At 38.9% G+C, this 17,380-nt stretch overlaps 1 protein-coding gene across 2 annotated transcripts in view; it reads right to left on the bottom strand.

Annotated features, from left to right (window-relative positions):
• The window catches only part of LOC124799294 (glycerophosphocholine phosphodiesterase GPCPD1-like), an 84,444-nt gene extending 68,444 nt beyond the window's left edge, over positions 1–16,000 (bottom strand). Inside the window, exons 1-4 of one of the 2 annotated variants that reach the window (XM_047262877.1) lie at positions 15,978–16,000; positions 11,184–11,463; positions 7,761–7,921; positions 6,910–7,070 (exon numbers count right to left, since the gene is read on the bottom strand). In XM_047262877.1, coding sequence (XP_047118833.1) covers positions 6,910–7,070; positions 7,761–7,921; positions 11,184–11,368 — 507 coding nt within the window. In that variant the 5' untranslated portion in view covers positions 11,369–11,463; positions 15,978–16,000. Of the gene's footprint in view, positions 1–6,909; positions 7,071–7,760; positions 7,922–11,183; positions 11,464–11,651; positions 11,765–15,977 lie in introns of those variants that run through there. The other variant, XM_047262876.1, reaches the window with a different exon arrangement.
• Between the last annotated feature and the right edge of the window lie 1,380 nt (positions 16,001–17,380).

The following is a 17,380-nucleotide window of genomic DNA, read 5'->3' as shown; positions in this document are numbered from 1 at the left end:
TTGGGACCCCCAGTACATCACGATGACCTGCAACCAATCTTGTGGATCCTGACGTCACCACCACCGCTGCTTTGCCATGCCCACACTCTAGCCGCACACCGTTGACAATGATAGTTGATTATTTTCATTATAGCTGACCTCCACCTCACCTTAACAAATCCATGTATAAGCAACAGAATACAATTGAAGTCATTGTATCCTTTCTGTGTGTTCAACGAGAAATAGTCCAACCGCACCCTCCTTTGCAGCAGCCATAGCACGGCTGGTCACGCGTGTGGGAATGAAGATGATCGGAACAGCGATTCTCTTGAGCTACCCCTTCCTCCAGTGCTCCATACTTGGGGAGAGGCTCTGTTGACAGTGACAGTGACTGCCAGAGATACTAATGATACTCCGACTAGTGACAGCGACCTGGTGTGGAATATCAAAGGAACTATTATCAGTGTGCTTTATGTGTATTTGTTCTATACTGATTATGGAATGAAGTGCATGGTATAGGTCATTACTACATGTTATAATCTTCTCATAATAGGGTAAAATCCACAAGCCAGTACCTACCACAAATTGCTCAATGGAATTTTTGAACATACATCTGTCAAGCAGAAATCTACTATCTGAATTGTGTTTACGAGTAAATTTCATGTTCTTTTACATTCACACAGTCCTGTCTTAAGATGAGAATTTCTTTAGCTTCCAAACTTAGGCTTCTGATAATTATGTTGAATGTATGAAAAAACAACCACATTATTGCTGCAATCTTGTTGGCTCTTTCTCAGATTTCATTTTATTAATGCAAGGAGACAAAAACAACAGTGGTCTTCGCCCACTGTTGCCCACACCGAAACTGAGTTTACTGTGCTGTTTCACCCCCTGTGATTCTAATAAAACCAACCAGTAGCCTTAAGACTAGCAGAAGACCCTCTAAAAAATATTTCCTTATTAGATACGATTTCTTCAGGCTCTACTGACCTGAATATTCTGTGTCTTTTTGCCCTCCAGAACTTTACATTGGAAAATTGGATGTTGTGCAGTTTCATCCTCCTCATCATGTAGTCTACACTTCGTGGCTTCTTCCTCGAAACCCAATGTATGGATTGAGGTCAGCAAAGTTTTATTACAAAACACACTTTGTGGCTAGAATTAATCAGTAAACATCAAAGCTGCCATAAGACAAGCATTGGGTTGTATTATTTTCAGATCTAGAATGTCAGTTTGAGATAAGAAGGCCACATTTTCCATTTCACATACTACTGCATCAAAAGAACAAAAACTGTACAAAAATATAAAAAATTTATTTATGCATATTGCCTATTGGCAGTCAGAAAGTTTTAATCATCATCCCAAAAAACTGAAGTTACGTAATTCATAGTTTGCTAGTTTGCAGTCCAGGTACACACCGTAATCCCACATTGTTGCAAGACCCAAAACAAAACCACACACACAACATTGATGAAGTGGCGTCTTATGTAGTAATTTGTTTCCTACATTTGAAGTGGAACACTGCAGCAATAATCCACACTCAAGTGGTGGAAGTGTATGGCATCATCACTTGACACAGCGGTCAGGTGGCACAGGTGCATCCAGTGTGCTCAAACAAGCACAAATGATGAACAAAGCGGCATAACATCTATCTGTGAAGAAACAGAAACTGCATGAGAAGGGGCAGGTACAAAGATTATGGCTTAATGTCGCATCAACAACAAGGTCATTATACAAAGAGCACAAGCTCAGATTGTTTAAAGGTCAGGAAAGGAAATTGACCATACCCTTTCAAAAGAACCATTCTGGCACTTGCCTGGAGCAATTTAGAGAAACCAGGGGAAACCTAAATCAGGAAGGTCAGATGTGGATTTGAACCATTGTCTAAGAAATGCAAGTGCAGTGTGCTGCGATTGATATCAGAATTAAGATAATAGTGGAAAAAGTCAAAACCAGTTGCAGATCAGGTTTCAACATCTTGCACAACATTTTTAATATGAGATAGGTTGCTTGCCGAGTTCTGTGACTGCTTACACACATACGTAAAAAGCCTGTCAAACTAAGGCAGCATTGAAAATGTTGCACTGGTATCAGGCCAATCCAAATGAATTCTTCAGCAAACTATTCACTATGGATGAGTGCTGCAGGAATCACTGCAGTTCCAAGACATAGGAGGAAAATGGGCAATGAAGATGATGAGTGTTATGGGACTATCATGATATAGCTCTAACAGATTAGGCTCTTAAGGAGCATACCATCAGTGAAGCATATTACCAACATCTCCTGAAGATGTTATAGGAGGCTGTCAAGAGGAAGTGTTATAAATTTTGCCTCACCCCTCATATTATTCTGACATGGCACCTAGTGAATTCTTCCTCTTACCTCAGATTTTATAAGAAAAGTCTTGGCCAAGTCAGCCGTTACTGGGAAAAATGTGTTGCACTGTAGCATGTGTATGCAGAGAAAAGAAGGACTAACAGTATCACTAAGTTTCATCATTGCAGCTTGATTTTTTGGAGGTGATAATTAAAACTACATGATTACCCATTGTTTATCACAATTTTTTTTTTTTAAAAAAGGAACACTGATCTCTAATGGCCACTGCAACATTTCCAAGTGGCTTAACAGCAATTTAAAATTCAATACTGCTTGGCTAATTCAGGGCATTCAATATCACCCATCCCTCATCTCTGAATATAATATCAAGTCCCAAGATGCCACACAAGATACCCAAGATGTATCATTCATATATCCAGACAAAGCAGGCCAATACTACTGCAGCACAACACAACCTATCATGCAGAGCAGCCTACCCAACAGGGCCGTGAAAACTGTTTCTTGCCCAATATGTATGCTGCCCTGCAACGCAGGCTGATTTGGCAGACCGATACTGTTCCCACACATCATGCTGTCATGCATGGCAATCTATATAGCAGGGGCTGGAAAAAAACATATTTCTGCTATATCTCCACTCCTATTGGAGTTAGGAAGTTATAAACCCCACAGAGCTGATACTCTCAAGGCCTGCTGTCTCTGTGCCAAATAAACTAAAAATCAGACATAACTGAAAATCACAACAAAAGTAACATCTACAAAATGCAACAACAGAACCACGGCAAACTGAAGTTGCAGCAAAGCAAAAAAAGCACAATTAGGATGAATAAACTAACTGGTACTGACAACATCAGTTAACCCATACAGCTCAACCTGAAAGACTGATACATATAAAAAAATATACTAAAACAGATAACACTACAAAAAGCCAAAAGGCAACACAAATACACACAGCTAAGAATCGTGAAAACTAACGAAACAGCATCAATAACATCAGTTGACCTGTATAGCTCCAAAGAAAACATTGATACCAATATAGTGAGGCCAAAACTTTCATAACAAAAACAACTTCATCAAAACAAAGAATTAAACTTACCAACACCAAATTTCCCATGAATGAGAGAGAGAGATTCAAATACATAAAAAATATGGTGAACAATAATTAAATAACACAATTCACCAATCAACTTAAACACTAAGAATGAAACCAATCAATTACTGTGCTTTAAGAAACGCCCGTTACGTGCAAGGCATTTTTAACAGAGGACTGATAAATAAATTAGTGCACTGTGCAACACCATAACTATTACATAAACACTGAATCTTGACCTTTCAAACCATGACCCCACTTGATGGACCACCACTAATTATTCCAGAAACATCTCTAAATGTAGCCATCAGAAAAATGTTGACACGACACCTTTGTCAATCACATATTATTGTCACAGGTTACATTTACAATCCTCTCCAATGACACCTAGCATTTGCATTAATTTAACAGCTGATTCCACATCCCCCCTCTCATTCCACAACACTGAATATTCAATTTTGGATTCATGTTGTAAAAAATAATACATCAAGATCACAAATCAAAACAAGTAACCAAAGAAACTGTATACCACAGATATTACAGGGTTGCCACAAGTTTCACCAAGTGAAATTTCCTGATATTTCCCTGATTTCCGGACAACTTTTAGCATTTTTCCCTGACAAATGTTGAGATCTCAAGGGTAAGTGAAGATGTATGTTGACAATCTGTCTTTGCAGTTGTGGTACAATAAACAATAGTGGAAACAGGAAACATCTAAAAAACTTGCAAGCAAATGGTGTTCCTGGTGTGAATAAAAATATTAAGTACCAACATTAACATCTTTTGTGATGAAGTGTTTTTAGATAGAGAAAGTAATCCAAATGGTATGTGTGTTTCATTAAGACCATGGATGTTATTTTACTTCAATAACAAATCACATCTTATGACAAAAATACGCATTTCCTTGGAAGTGGCGAGATGGATTTAAAGTACCTTCACTGATTTCAGAAAAAAAGTTGGCCTCTTGACAGGAGTGTATAACACGAAGAATTGTGTAAACCAACATTGTAGGTGACCGCCAATAAAATGTTGGTTGTACTACGTTCATTATTATTGGTTATTATCCATTTGTTACACCAATTTTTTTACAGGTATTGTGTGATTTTTCTTTTGAGAAATATATGAGTACATAGTGTACTAACTGCCAGCGACTGACACAATTTTCTTCTTCTTATCATGCATACTTCCTAAGGTATGAACTCCTACTTAAGCGCCAAAATGTATTACAACAAATAAAATGTCTATAAAATGCTGCACTGTACAACATATTGTGGTGAGATAGTCACAATTCCTGAAATCCATCGCCCATGGTCTCTGGCCTGCTGAGGAGCACTGCAGTCCTGGGTTCATGGATAAACCACAAAAATCCGCTGCATTACCCCCCCCCCCCCCCCCGCCGCTGCGCATGCACGCACACACACATACACAAAAATCACTCTGACGCAACTCGTGCATACATGGCAACTGTCCACTGCCACTGCGTCTACAGTCACGGAGAATCAGAGCCAAAGAAACCACTACTCACGCCTCCCTGCCCCTTGTCAGCAGCACCCAGCCAGTGATCATGGATGACACCTCAGTAAACAAACCATTTCATCTACTTAAACAAAAATGAGATCTTCCCAGTGTTTTTTTGCCCCCTCCAAATTTCCCAGACGTGTTCGAAACTACCTGATTTCCAGAACCTGTGGCAACCCTGTTATATACAATATAAAAAAAAGGAGTACACCACAGAAACAGATGAAAGGACGTCACACAATTACAAAACATAACATAGTAATTAGTTACCTACAATTTCATTAAAATATAAATTGCACGTATAATTCACATTTCATGTAAAAGTCGGTCACAGTTTTCTCCAGATACTCAGACAACTATAGATAATACTTAATCTCAGGATGCTTACGGATTTAACATCTTAACCAAATGAAGTTACAGCTCAAAGCCAACGCATGGTATCAAATGTTCAAGTTTATCCCATTGTTTGTGTACAGTTGCCAGCTCTTATCTCTATCGCACAGCAATTGGTCACCAAATGACGGATATACAGTGAGTTGCACGAGGCCTATTAGCTGCTGTACAGTACATATTTTCCTTTCAGTTTGTTTGCTAGTGAACAAAGACTTCCATGTAGGATCTGACAGTTTACTTTTATAAAACATATGAAAGTATGCTTACAGTGGCTTATATAAAAATAAGCAAATCATCTTTCCTTTCTATCCAGTAGTAGGTCTAGTGGCCCATTATGGCCTCAATCCACCTCCTACAACTCTTCTGTCTCTGTGTTGGTAATTTTCAAGGGATTTAGTTGGTCTTCATCTGTTGCATTTTTTTTTCCAAGGTATTCTGTAGTCCAGTACAGTGCTGAGACTTGGTTTCACTTCAAGATCCTAAAAGACGTCATCACATCTTTTCTTGTCCCATTGTGCGAAGCCAGCTGTTCTCCTCATTAACCACATCTTGGGATTCCATTTGTCATTTCTATGGAGTGTCAAAACTCCACTGCCATGAAAGAGGGTAGGTTTGGCCATGGTGTTTTACAGCTTTAGTATGGTGTGCCACTGAATGAGAGATTGTCTGAAGGTGCTATTTATTTTTCCTGTGACTTTCGTGAAGTTTATGCTTTTGTGTTGCATGTCATTTTCTAAAATATAGCTGAGGTTGATAGGTACCTGGTTGTTTGCAAACAGTATCGTGCTTAGGTCAGTTTGTCTGCATATCTTTATTTTGCTGTTGGGATTCAGTCTTCATCCACTGATTTTGTGTGTCAAATAGAAGTGGTCAGAGGCAACATCCCAGTCCAACTGCTTGGTGAACGATTCCGACAGCTGTCATTCAGATGTGACCGCAATCACATTTTGGCTGTACATGTTCTGAATTGTTTCTATAGATATGTGATGGATATTACATTTATCCAGGATTTTTCAAAGTTATCCTCTATCAATTGCATTGTAAGAATTCTTAAAATTAATAAATACCATATCTGTTTTCAGAGTGAATTCTTTCTTCTTTTCAGTTAATGTCTTGAGTGTTGCACAAGAGCAACTTTCAAATTTTTTAAAATAAACTAGTGAAAATAAATACCTTTGTTACATCCAGGGAGATATGTTTAAAAAAAAAAAAAAAAAAAAAAGGTTATAAAATGATAACCGTAAGCTTCTCAGTAGTGATGTTTATTGAAACTATAACAATAACAAATCCCAATACACCATGCAAAATGTGTGTGTGTGTGTGTGTGTGTGTGTGTGTGTGTGTGTGTGTGTGTGTGTGTGTGAGTGAGTGAGTGAGAGTGAGAGAGAGAGAGAGAGAGAGAGAGAGAGAGAGAGAGAGAGAGAGAGGAGGGGGGGGGGGGGGGGAGGGGCACGGAATGCAGTTTACAAATTCATTTCATGTAAATAAAAACAAGAATCTACATAATGAAACCTCTTAATGCTTGATCTACTACATACTTGGAATAATAACTCAATATTATCTCACATCTGACAAAAAGTAAGCAAAGAAGGTACCTTTTTATCTAGATATTTCCTTCTGCAGAACTGTAATGCACTGTTGAAGATTTTAAACTGAATCACAGTTTCGCTTGTCAGCCAACCTCTATCAACCATTGAATAATCATCATGGAAACCAAAAGTTTCATCCTCCACTTGTGTCTCAACATTTGAAGTCACTAAAATAAAATCAGAACAAATTCACTGGTTTCATAAGTGAAAACAGTACCAGAAGTAGAACAAATGGAAAAACCAACACACTCCTCTGAACTATTTTCCATTATCCTTGTTAAATAACATACACTATGAGAAAATTCTCATGATAAAGACGCTAGTATGGTAAGATAATCTTTCAGTTAGCTGAACAAACAAACATGAGTTGGAAGTATTAATTCAATTCCAAACTGTTGCCTTTAAATTATATACAATGCACAAACCACAAACTATCTAAACATTCCTAGGTGACCACAATACCATATCAGTAATATTACCAGTAAACTATCAAAACCTCATTTCACAAGCTCCAAAACATTTATTAGAATCTAAGACTTTACTTTCAGAATGAAATATTCAATCTGCAGTGGAGTGTGCACTGATATGAAACTTCCTGGCAGATTAAAACTGTGTACCAGACAAACTCGAACTTGGAACCTTTGCCTTTTGCGGGCAAGTACTCTACCATCTGAGCTACCCAAGTACAATTCATGCCCCATCCTCACAGCTTTATTTCCACCAGTACCTCACTCAGACGATAGAGCACTTGCCCGTAAAAGGCAAATGTCCCGAGGTCGAGTCTGGGTCCGGCACACAATTTTAATCTGCCAGGAAGTTTCATAAGAATTTACTTCTACTCAACAAGAAAAAATTACCATTCTTTGGAATAATGCGAGGTTGCCAATGAGTCTCCCAGCGTCGAATTATTACTCTTTTCTCATGAGAGATTGCCACATCTGGCTCAATTACAACACATATAAAATAACGGTATTCAACTGCTTGCAATGGTATATCGACAACACCAGACCACGTGCACCTGTAACAAATTTATAACACGCCACATTTTATAGCTCAAACAGTTAGTTATCCAATACATTGATGATATACACATACTGGCATAGGCACAACATTTATCACTTCAGGCAGGGAGGTTACCTCCACAGTGCCAGATGTTATTGAATTTAGTTGATGTAAGTAAGGGGGGGAGGGGGGAATTACAGGCCTCCAAAGATGACACTGCAAACACCATTTTAAAGATGCGGATTTCAGAAAAATTTTTAAAATGCTGTATCTCTGTAACAGTTCTAGATATTTATTTAGAGTTTTTTATTTGAAAGATAATTGCTTTATGATTACAATAGTATCCTCCATTTGGACAGGCCTGTCGAAGCTCTTTTACTGTCACCTTTTGAATTTTTTTATAATTTACAGATGGTTCAAATGGCTCTGAGCACGATGGGACTTAACATCTGAGGTCATCAGTCCCCTAGAACTACTTAAACCTAACTAACCAAAGGACATCACATACATCCATGCCAAAGGCAGGATTCAAACCTGTGACAATATATAATTTACAGAAGTGCCAGTCAAGCAGCTCAAGTTCACATAGTGCAGTCATTTTATCTGGAAGATAAATGGGACTGTTCTTGCCAGAGTGCCAACAAAAAGACACTATAACTGTAACAGCTGAAGGTCAAAAAGTTGTGAAAGTGAAGAGGTACAGGACTTGCAGTATTAAAGAAACTTTTGCAATTTATAAGAGCAACTCTACAACTTCACATATTGGAAGATCAAAATTTTATGCACTGCAACCAAAGTCAGTAGTTCCACACCCACCTAGAGATGTCTGTTTATGTGTTTGAACTTTGTATGATAACTTTGAAGAACTTACTGGACATGTGACACCTTGGTTGGGTGTGTGAAGTCATTGATAGTCTGTGACGTAAAGAAAGAGATTTGTTTGTTTCAAGAATGTGGTGACTGCCCTGGAAACGGAGGACTGTCTTTATAGACCCTTGCTCTGGAAGACATAGAAGGGGGATGTTTGTGGCTTGTGTGGATTGCAGAGATTATAGACACCACTTATGAGTTAAACAAAATTGTAGCGAACTTCATGCTACCACATGGTAGCTGCACATAGGTTTCCAGCTGAAGGACAGCATCAACACCATCAGTGCTCACTTCCTGTTCACAATGTTTTGAAGACTGTAAGTGCTCCAGTTCCTATTGGTTCAACAGGAAGGCATCACTATATATTGAAGGAAGATACTGAAGCAGTGGAACATAATTTTAGTTGAAATGAAACTTCCTGGCAGATTAAAACTGTGTGCCGGACCGAGACTCGAACTTGGGACCTTTGCCTTTCGCGGGCAAGTGCTCTACCACTGAGCTACCCAAGCATGACTCACGCCCCGTCCTCACAGCTTTACTTCTGCCAGTACCTCATCTCCTACCTTCCAAACTGACTTATTCGTAATCATAAAGCAATTATCTTTCAAAAAAAACTTAATATCTAGAACTGTTCCGGAGATACAGCATTTTAAAATTTTTACCAAAATTTGCATCTTCAAAATGGTACGCACAGTGTCATCCTTGGAGGGCTGTATCTCAGAGAAGACTTTTTTTTTTTTTGTAGAAAACAAAAAAAATTATGTGTTCCACACTTAGTTAACTTCATTTTAACAAATGCTAAATTCAATAACATCCGAGACTATGAAGGTAAGATTTTTTTCCTAGCCTGCCTGAATTGATATGGACTACGCCTATACATTTCTATGGGAGAAAGCAAATACAGTTGTGTTCAGGATCAGAAACTCCCCAAAAGCAAGAAACATTTTGTTATGGGATTCCAAAGGCAGTTTGACTTACAAAGGCAATAAAATGGCTGAATATTTTACCTTAGGAAACAAATGCTGTTTTCCAATACACAAAGGCCCTTAAAAGTTTATCATTGCCACACACCTGCTCGACAAATACCTGTGGAACTCCTATGCCCATATCAATGTGAAAGAAATATGGTACAAAAATGAATGATAAGGCCCAGAGAATAGTTAAACCATGAGAAAATGAATTATAGAAATGTGACAACACAATGGATTAAATTGAATGGGTTGGTATTTATGAATGAGAAATTCAAATTAAAATTTGCTATTTTTGTAGTCATTCACCATAACGGACATCACCCTTCTCTATTACTGAAATAAATACTAAACTTACAATTGTTTAGATATTCTAGAGGAGGAGCAAACTTCTGCTTTGAACACAATCTACCACAATGAGAGAGCAGTGTTGCAGAGGAAACAAACTTTTCCTTGCCAATGCTGTGCAGTTCTTAAACATCTACTGAAGTGCTTCCACAGAAACTGTTTAATCGGCAAAGTTTGCCATGGCTGAATGGGAAATGTTAGCGATCTGATGTCTTCAGACTTACTGATTCAGAACAATAGGTCCGTGTACTAAATGAAAATGACTAGTGACATAGTGCATTAGATGGTCCAGAAACTGCACCACTCTTGAAACAATACAAATATGGCACAAAAAGGTAAGGCAGCATTCATCAATCATTTTATACCACATTACTGGATCATTAAGGCTGAACACAAAGAGACCAAACACAAACAGGTCTAAGTCTTCAGGATTTAGATGATGTATCCAGGCTCTAACTTTACACTTCATGTCCTCACTGATGTTTCATACTAGGACAATCAATATTTATTTATTAGCCTGCCCTGACTGTCATAAAGGCATACCACAATTGCACATAAACGTCATTAAGCAACAACAAAATGCCAAAAAATCTACACAGTAAACATCAGTTTGAGTTCACAAACGATTATACAATAAAAAAGAAATCCTTTGCAGGGTAGAAAAAGCTATCCACAGATTTGGTTGTTTTTTATATTTAGTCAAATCCCCTATGACTGACTGGACATGAAATGAAATGAAAGTATACTGTACACCTGTATGCTTAAACTCCCTCCTGTACCAAGCTACGATTTTGTATGTTTTTCAGAAGACCATTTTTACTTTTTGCATCAATAACCACAGCTTATTTAGTAAACTGTACGATCCTTGTTGGCAAAACACACAAGTGAAAAAAATATAATTACTGGTATGACACAGTGAGGATTCCAAGTTATCAACACAGTATGTGATAATCAGCAAGAAACTAGCATCACTACTAATTTATTCTTTACCAAAAAAGAGAAAGGGGTTTGATGAAATACTTTCTTAATTTGGTGCAGACTCAGACAAAATAACACAGTAAACAGAACTTAGCAAAATACATTAATACTTACCCGTCCCCCGAATCCAATACTTTAGTAAGCTGGACAGCTTGGCTGCTTTTCCAATTGCCCAACTGTTCACAATTTCCAACCACACAAACTGATTCTCCGGGCAATGTATCTGCCTTGACGCGAAAATTCCACTGTCGCGCAAGTTCTGTCATATTTGTCGTAAGATCAGCCTCTTGTTTTGTCATTTTGTTTCAATTTAAATTCTTTTGGTAACTATTTAAACTGTGATGAGACATAAATTTAGCTTCATTTAGCCATTCTTCAATCCGCGTTTTTTGACCTGCGGCAAAACAAACATATGCAACAGTCTCTGAAGTATGATTTGAACAATGGAAGAAATCTTTCAACAAGTTCCCACAAAAACATTCCCTAACGTAATACTTAAACCATATAAGACATAATTAATATTAAAACCCAATATTATTTACAAACAAACTGAGATGTGTCTAGAAAATTATCGGAACTAACTTTACGAATCGCGATTAGCAACATATTTCCAAAATGCTTCGCAATATCCTCACTCTAACACGTATCGCACTCAACTGTACTCCAACTTCGCTACGAGAGCGATGCGTGTCAGAGATTTGTGATAAAATGGGAGCTACCAACATCTGAAAAATGAATGATTCAAGTTGGTATAATGTATGTCAGTTGATTATTCGCTGTGATTCTTGTTGCTAAAGTGAAGATTGTTCATTTTACTCTTAAGCAACAGTGCAAAATGCTCACAAATTACACCCTTAAGTTGCCAAATCCACAAATTCTTCTTACGGAAGTAGTTCGACGAACTAGTTAAAAAGAAACTACATAGTTCATTTTTACTGTTAAAGCACCAATAAATAAGAGTCCTGAGAAAAACCCTTTAACTAATAAATTTGCAGCTAAATTTATCGCCTGCAAAAACTAAATGAACTTTAGGAACAGATCCAGTGTGTGTATTTGTAATAAGTGTTCTTTTTTTTTTTTTTTTTTTTTTTTTTTTTTTGCACGTGCAATCTTTTAATTAGGAAGGGCTGAATGCATTTAATTATAACCCAAGCCTTTACTTGGGAAGTTGGGTAGTGGGAAACTCTAAAAATTAAAATATTCGCATTGTCACCAAGAGTGTTTATCTGGCGTTTCTTTTCTGACAGGGTCCGGCAAAAGGAAAAACTCATTTAACTGTTAACAAAAATGAATTCTTATGATGCGAAAAAAATATTTAGATAAGGGTACAGTAAATAAAGTGTGCAAAAACAATAAAACTATGTAGTAAGTGTAAACAGGGCTCTAAGGAGGAGAAGGTCGGAATTGGAGCCTGAACTAAGATAAGTGAACTACTGGAGCGAATTTGGTCTACCAGTCTGACACAGTTCAAACTGGAGCCTGAGCTGAACTAAGTGAACTAACGGAACTGTGTCGGACTTCTGATCTAACGCTGTCTTTGGGTTCAGCAAGACTTAAAGTAGGACACACATATAAATAACTTGTGTAGAAAACTATCTTCTGTGTGCTATGGCCTAAGAATTTTAAAGGCTACAACAAGCAAAACAACAGTACAGCAGGCATACTATGCACAGTTCCACTCACTAATCCAATATGGGATCATTTTCTGGAGATACTCAACTCGCAGTGTAAAGGTTTTTAGAATGCAAAAAAGAGCTTTAAGAATAATTTGTGGCCTTAAAAAGATGGAGTCCTGTAAATCCCATTTTACTGAGCTTGGTGTTCTAAATGTTCCAAGTTTATTCATTTATGAAACTATCTTGTTCACTAGGGACTACCTCCTGAAAATAGGCAAACTGCTACAGAACAAAAGTGTACACAACTATAGTACCAGAAGGGAATTAAATATACATCAAAAATATCACAGAACAACCACCTATCAGAGGAGCATAATTAACATTGGTGTAATACTACACAATAAGATACCAGAGGAAATAAAAAATACTACTCATCCAATATTTAAAGCTAAACTAAAGGCATTTCTAATAAAGCACTGTTTCTATTCTGTCAGAGAATTTCTGAATAAGTAACAAAATTAATTGTAGTAGGTACCTAATTTTAATTGCTAATACTATGTATTATTGTAACTTATCTTTGACCTGTCCAATATCAATTGTACAATTTGTGCTATATGATAAAACTGGACCAATAAAAAATCAAATCAAATCAATTCAGAACTGCAGCCTGAACTGTCAAGTCATAAGAATGGTACACATATTTCCATCTCGAGAGCCACAGCCGTCAGCAGGGTGTATTTCTGATACTTCGCTCATTGTCGAATGTCGTCAAATTGAGACCGCGATCGTAATATTTATTTGTAAGTACAGTGATAAAAAATATATGTGGCCGGCTTCCTAGGATGATGATTCTGCCTATGCCTTATTGGTGCGCAGCGCCGGTGACCTGTGGCGGGAATGATTCACATTTCCGGCTAATGGTAGGAACTGCCAGAATGGAGAGGCCTGAAGGGGTGCAGGAATGTGGCTGACTTAACCGTGTCGTCCTAACTAATACTTAGTATGTGTCAGACAGCTTTCATGATCACGTGGAAATTTGAGAAGATTCATTATGGACATGTGTTTACGCTGATCCATTATTCCCTCCCATGTAAATTGTCCTGTTGTCTGCTTCTGTAAATTTCGTGCCTTTATTTAGTTGAGGGAACATTGAGTGTGGTGTGTGCATCTAACAGGAGAAAGACAGGTGGAAGACACGTTTGCTGGTTCTCTAGACATGAGAAACACCTTAGGTGACTTTGTAAATTATAGGGATGATTTGGAATCTGTTACATCATGGACACTGGTATTAGCCGACCACAACTTTGTACAACAGTTTGAGGGTGACTTCGGTCTGCTGAGGGCGCTCTGGTCACATGTCAGGAGTGGATGACCGCCTGACGTCAAGGGAAATATCTAGTGCAGCGAGGAGTATACCTACGGTGCATGTGCTTATGCTGTCTGTCTTCGCGGTATGTGTACGAGTGTCTGGCAGCCAATAGCTATATGCATGATGCAAAAGGGGCGATTTTGTATGGCTCAGGATACGAATTGTATGTTTCTACATCGACATGATAAACGATGATATATTGCCGGGTTGTATATCGGTTTCACACTCTAATATTCAAGCTTCCATTCTCAGTGGCAGAGCAGTGTAATTGAGCAACTGTCTTACCATATTTGATGATCTGTAGGTCACTTTGCAGCGTTTAACTGTCAGTGCAATAAGGCTACCTGTACAAAATAGGTTTTTGCCGCTGAAAGTCTCGTCTGCAGAAAGAAAAATGCGGACAGTGCTTACACACCGGCAGCATCAGTAAGTTGTCGGGTAAATTCAGTAAGAGCCCATCAGACTGTTCCATTCATTTACAAGACATCCTTTGTGCCAGGACATGGGAGCCTCGACATAGTGGTGAGAATGGTTGCATTTCAGAGATGTTTGTTGAAAGTAGAACTTAACCATTTCCAGGGAGGGTTAAAACGTAATGGATGGGATGCCACATTAGGACCATCAGGGGGGATGCATTCTGCGTTACTCTGGGCTATTTTCGTAAACAAATACTGTTAGGACAAGAATTTTCATGCATACAAGCTGAGACATCATGAAAGCTTCTACAAAAGCAACCATTAACTTTTGTGACACTATACAATTTCCGAGAGATCGTCTTGGCTCTTATTTACATAGCCATGTGACATCAGTATAACAATGTGAACCTTTTAGATGCGCTTGCGATGGTGTGTAGCTACGTGAGCATTTTGCAGTACTGAATCAGCCACACTTAGCTCTAAACGCGTGCATGGTTAGATGCAGCTCGCATGTCCCATTAGTATCACTGGGAACAGTGCAGCCTGTGCTGTTGTGGGACACGTTGGAACAGATTTCTATAGCGCGAGCTGTGACGTCATTACCCAACGGTAGAGGGGTATCACGCCAGCAATGGTAAACACCTGTGCACGCGTATGGGACTTGCGTGAGCCCGCCGCCCGGTGTGTGCGCCTTGGAGTTCTGTAGGGGGGCAATTTGCTGATATGTCGCGATTGACGATAGTTCGAAAGCGGTTTTTACGTGCAGTGAGTGTTTGTACACTGCGTTACTTTCACCTGTTTAAGCGCTGTGAGAGTGTTTGCATAGCATTACACATACTTTATCTTTTGACAATTGTGAATTGTTTTCGTGTCTGTTGCTATATTTTGTGAACAGGTGTCAAGGTTGTGCCATGCATGACTCCGACAGTTGACGATTACCAAGCGTGTTTGCAGAGCCTTTTACCTGCATTATTTTGACAATTTATGAGTTATTTGCATCTCTGCACATCAGTGTATTGCATTATTTCGAGATTTACAAGTAGTTTGAAGGTCTGTAGACTATTTACTGTGACTTCAAGCATGCCGGGGTGAGTGTTTAGTATCAGTGTAATAAATAAACTACGTGAAATCCGTCACTAAATAAACTGTTTGCATTATTTCGATAGTTTATAATTAGTGAGTGTGTCTGTACATCAGTGTACTGCATTATTTCGGTGATTTACGAGTAGTGTTTTGTTCAGTGTAATAAATAAACTATGTGAAATCTGTCTCTAAATAAATTGTTCCAAAATAAATAAAGTACACTCCTTCCTCCCTCCAGCAGCCCAACAGAGGCTGAAGCATTTTCCCGCCATTTTTCCCCCAGACCGTCATGGGATGAATGTGCACTCTGGTGGCAGTACTGTGTGCTAGGTCAGTAGGACTCCAGACGTCATGGTGGACACACTGATCGGAGCTACTGCATCAAATTGTTTAAATAAAGACTGCCTGCAAAATAGAAACTTACCTTCATCCTATCCAGCATTCCAGCACAGGCTGAGTTCTTTCCCCACCAATTCCTAGGAAGAGGTGGCGGTCGGATGGCTTAGGTTAGTGGAGGTAGTCCAAGTGATCTATTTTTCCGCCACTTCTTAGGTTAGTGGAGGTAGCTGTGGTGTGTTGCATTGTCCTCCTGGAATTTGAACATCCCGCCATTATCTTGGAGAGCGGAGAAGGGGAGGGTGTTAGGTTAGTGGTGGTAGCCTAATTGACCTATCTTCCTGCCAAAATTTGAACTTCCGGCCATGTCATCATGGCGACAATGCCATATCCATCGCCGCCATCTTGGACGCCATGCCGGCCGCGGTGGTCTCGCGGTTCTAGGCGCGCAGTCCGGAACCGCGCGACTGCTACGGTCGCAGGTTCGAATCCTGCCTTGGGCATGGATGTGTGTGATGTCCTTAGGTTAGTTAGGTTTAAGTAGTTCTAAGTTCTAGGGGACTGATGACCACAGCTGTTAAGTCCCATAGTGCTCAGATCCATTGGACGACATCTTGAATAAATTTGGCAATAATGGAGAGTGGGGTTACGTGCAGGTTGCGCCACTACTGACTTTGGTTTTGACGTCGACCAGTAGAGTGTTACGTACCATGCAAGCATACAGGGCTTCCCAGTAAGGCTATGTAAGGTCGTTCCACTGAAAGGAGTATGTGTTAAAATATAGGGTTTTGCAGCCAAAAGAGTGGGAAGTAATATGATGTAGTGGAATCCTGAATAAAACCTAGTTGATTTCAGAAAAAAGTATTTCTTTACTTGTTATTCGCACATTCACATCTACAACTAAATTCCCTGAAAGATGAAACTTTGACAATACCAACCATTCGAGCTGGCGAAACATGAGAAAAATCGTCTAACAAACATCGATGAATGCTGCAGAGACTGGCAGTTGATCCTGAACGTAAATAAACGTAACATATTGCGCATACATAGGAAAAGAAATCCCCTACCGTACAGCTACACTATTTATGACAAACAGCTGGAGACAGCGTCTGCAGTAAAATATCTAGGCGTAATTATCCAGAACGACCTTAAGTGGAATGACCATACTAAACGTTGTTCCTAATGTATGGCGCAATTTGCTTTCCAAAGTTAATTATTGTGTACGTCTCTTTTACCACGTAAATTATGGAGTAAGAAGGATTTTACGTTCAATAGCCAAGAACGTTAGTCGTCTAGCAAGTTCAAATTAATAGTAATTATATGGGATCTGCTGGGTAGTCTCGGCGAAGACAAATAGGTCAAACTCAGGTCTTTTCGAAAATGTACAAAACAGGTTGTCTTTAGGTTGTCAGCTATCAATTTCGTATCCTCATATCTGCACACTGACTTTTTTATGTAAATATAATTCCGGCTCGTGACTCACAATCATAT

Source organism: Schistocerca piceifrons, chromosome 5 (assembly GCF_021461385.2).
Source record: "Schistocerca piceifrons isolate TAMUIC-IGC-003096 chromosome 5, iqSchPice1.1, whole genome shotgun sequence".
NCBI lineage: Eukaryota > Metazoa > Arthropoda > Insecta > Orthoptera > Acrididae > Schistocerca > Schistocerca piceifrons.
Note: the sequence above shows the minus strand (reverse complement) of the source record. Positions and strands in the feature narration are given on the sequence as shown.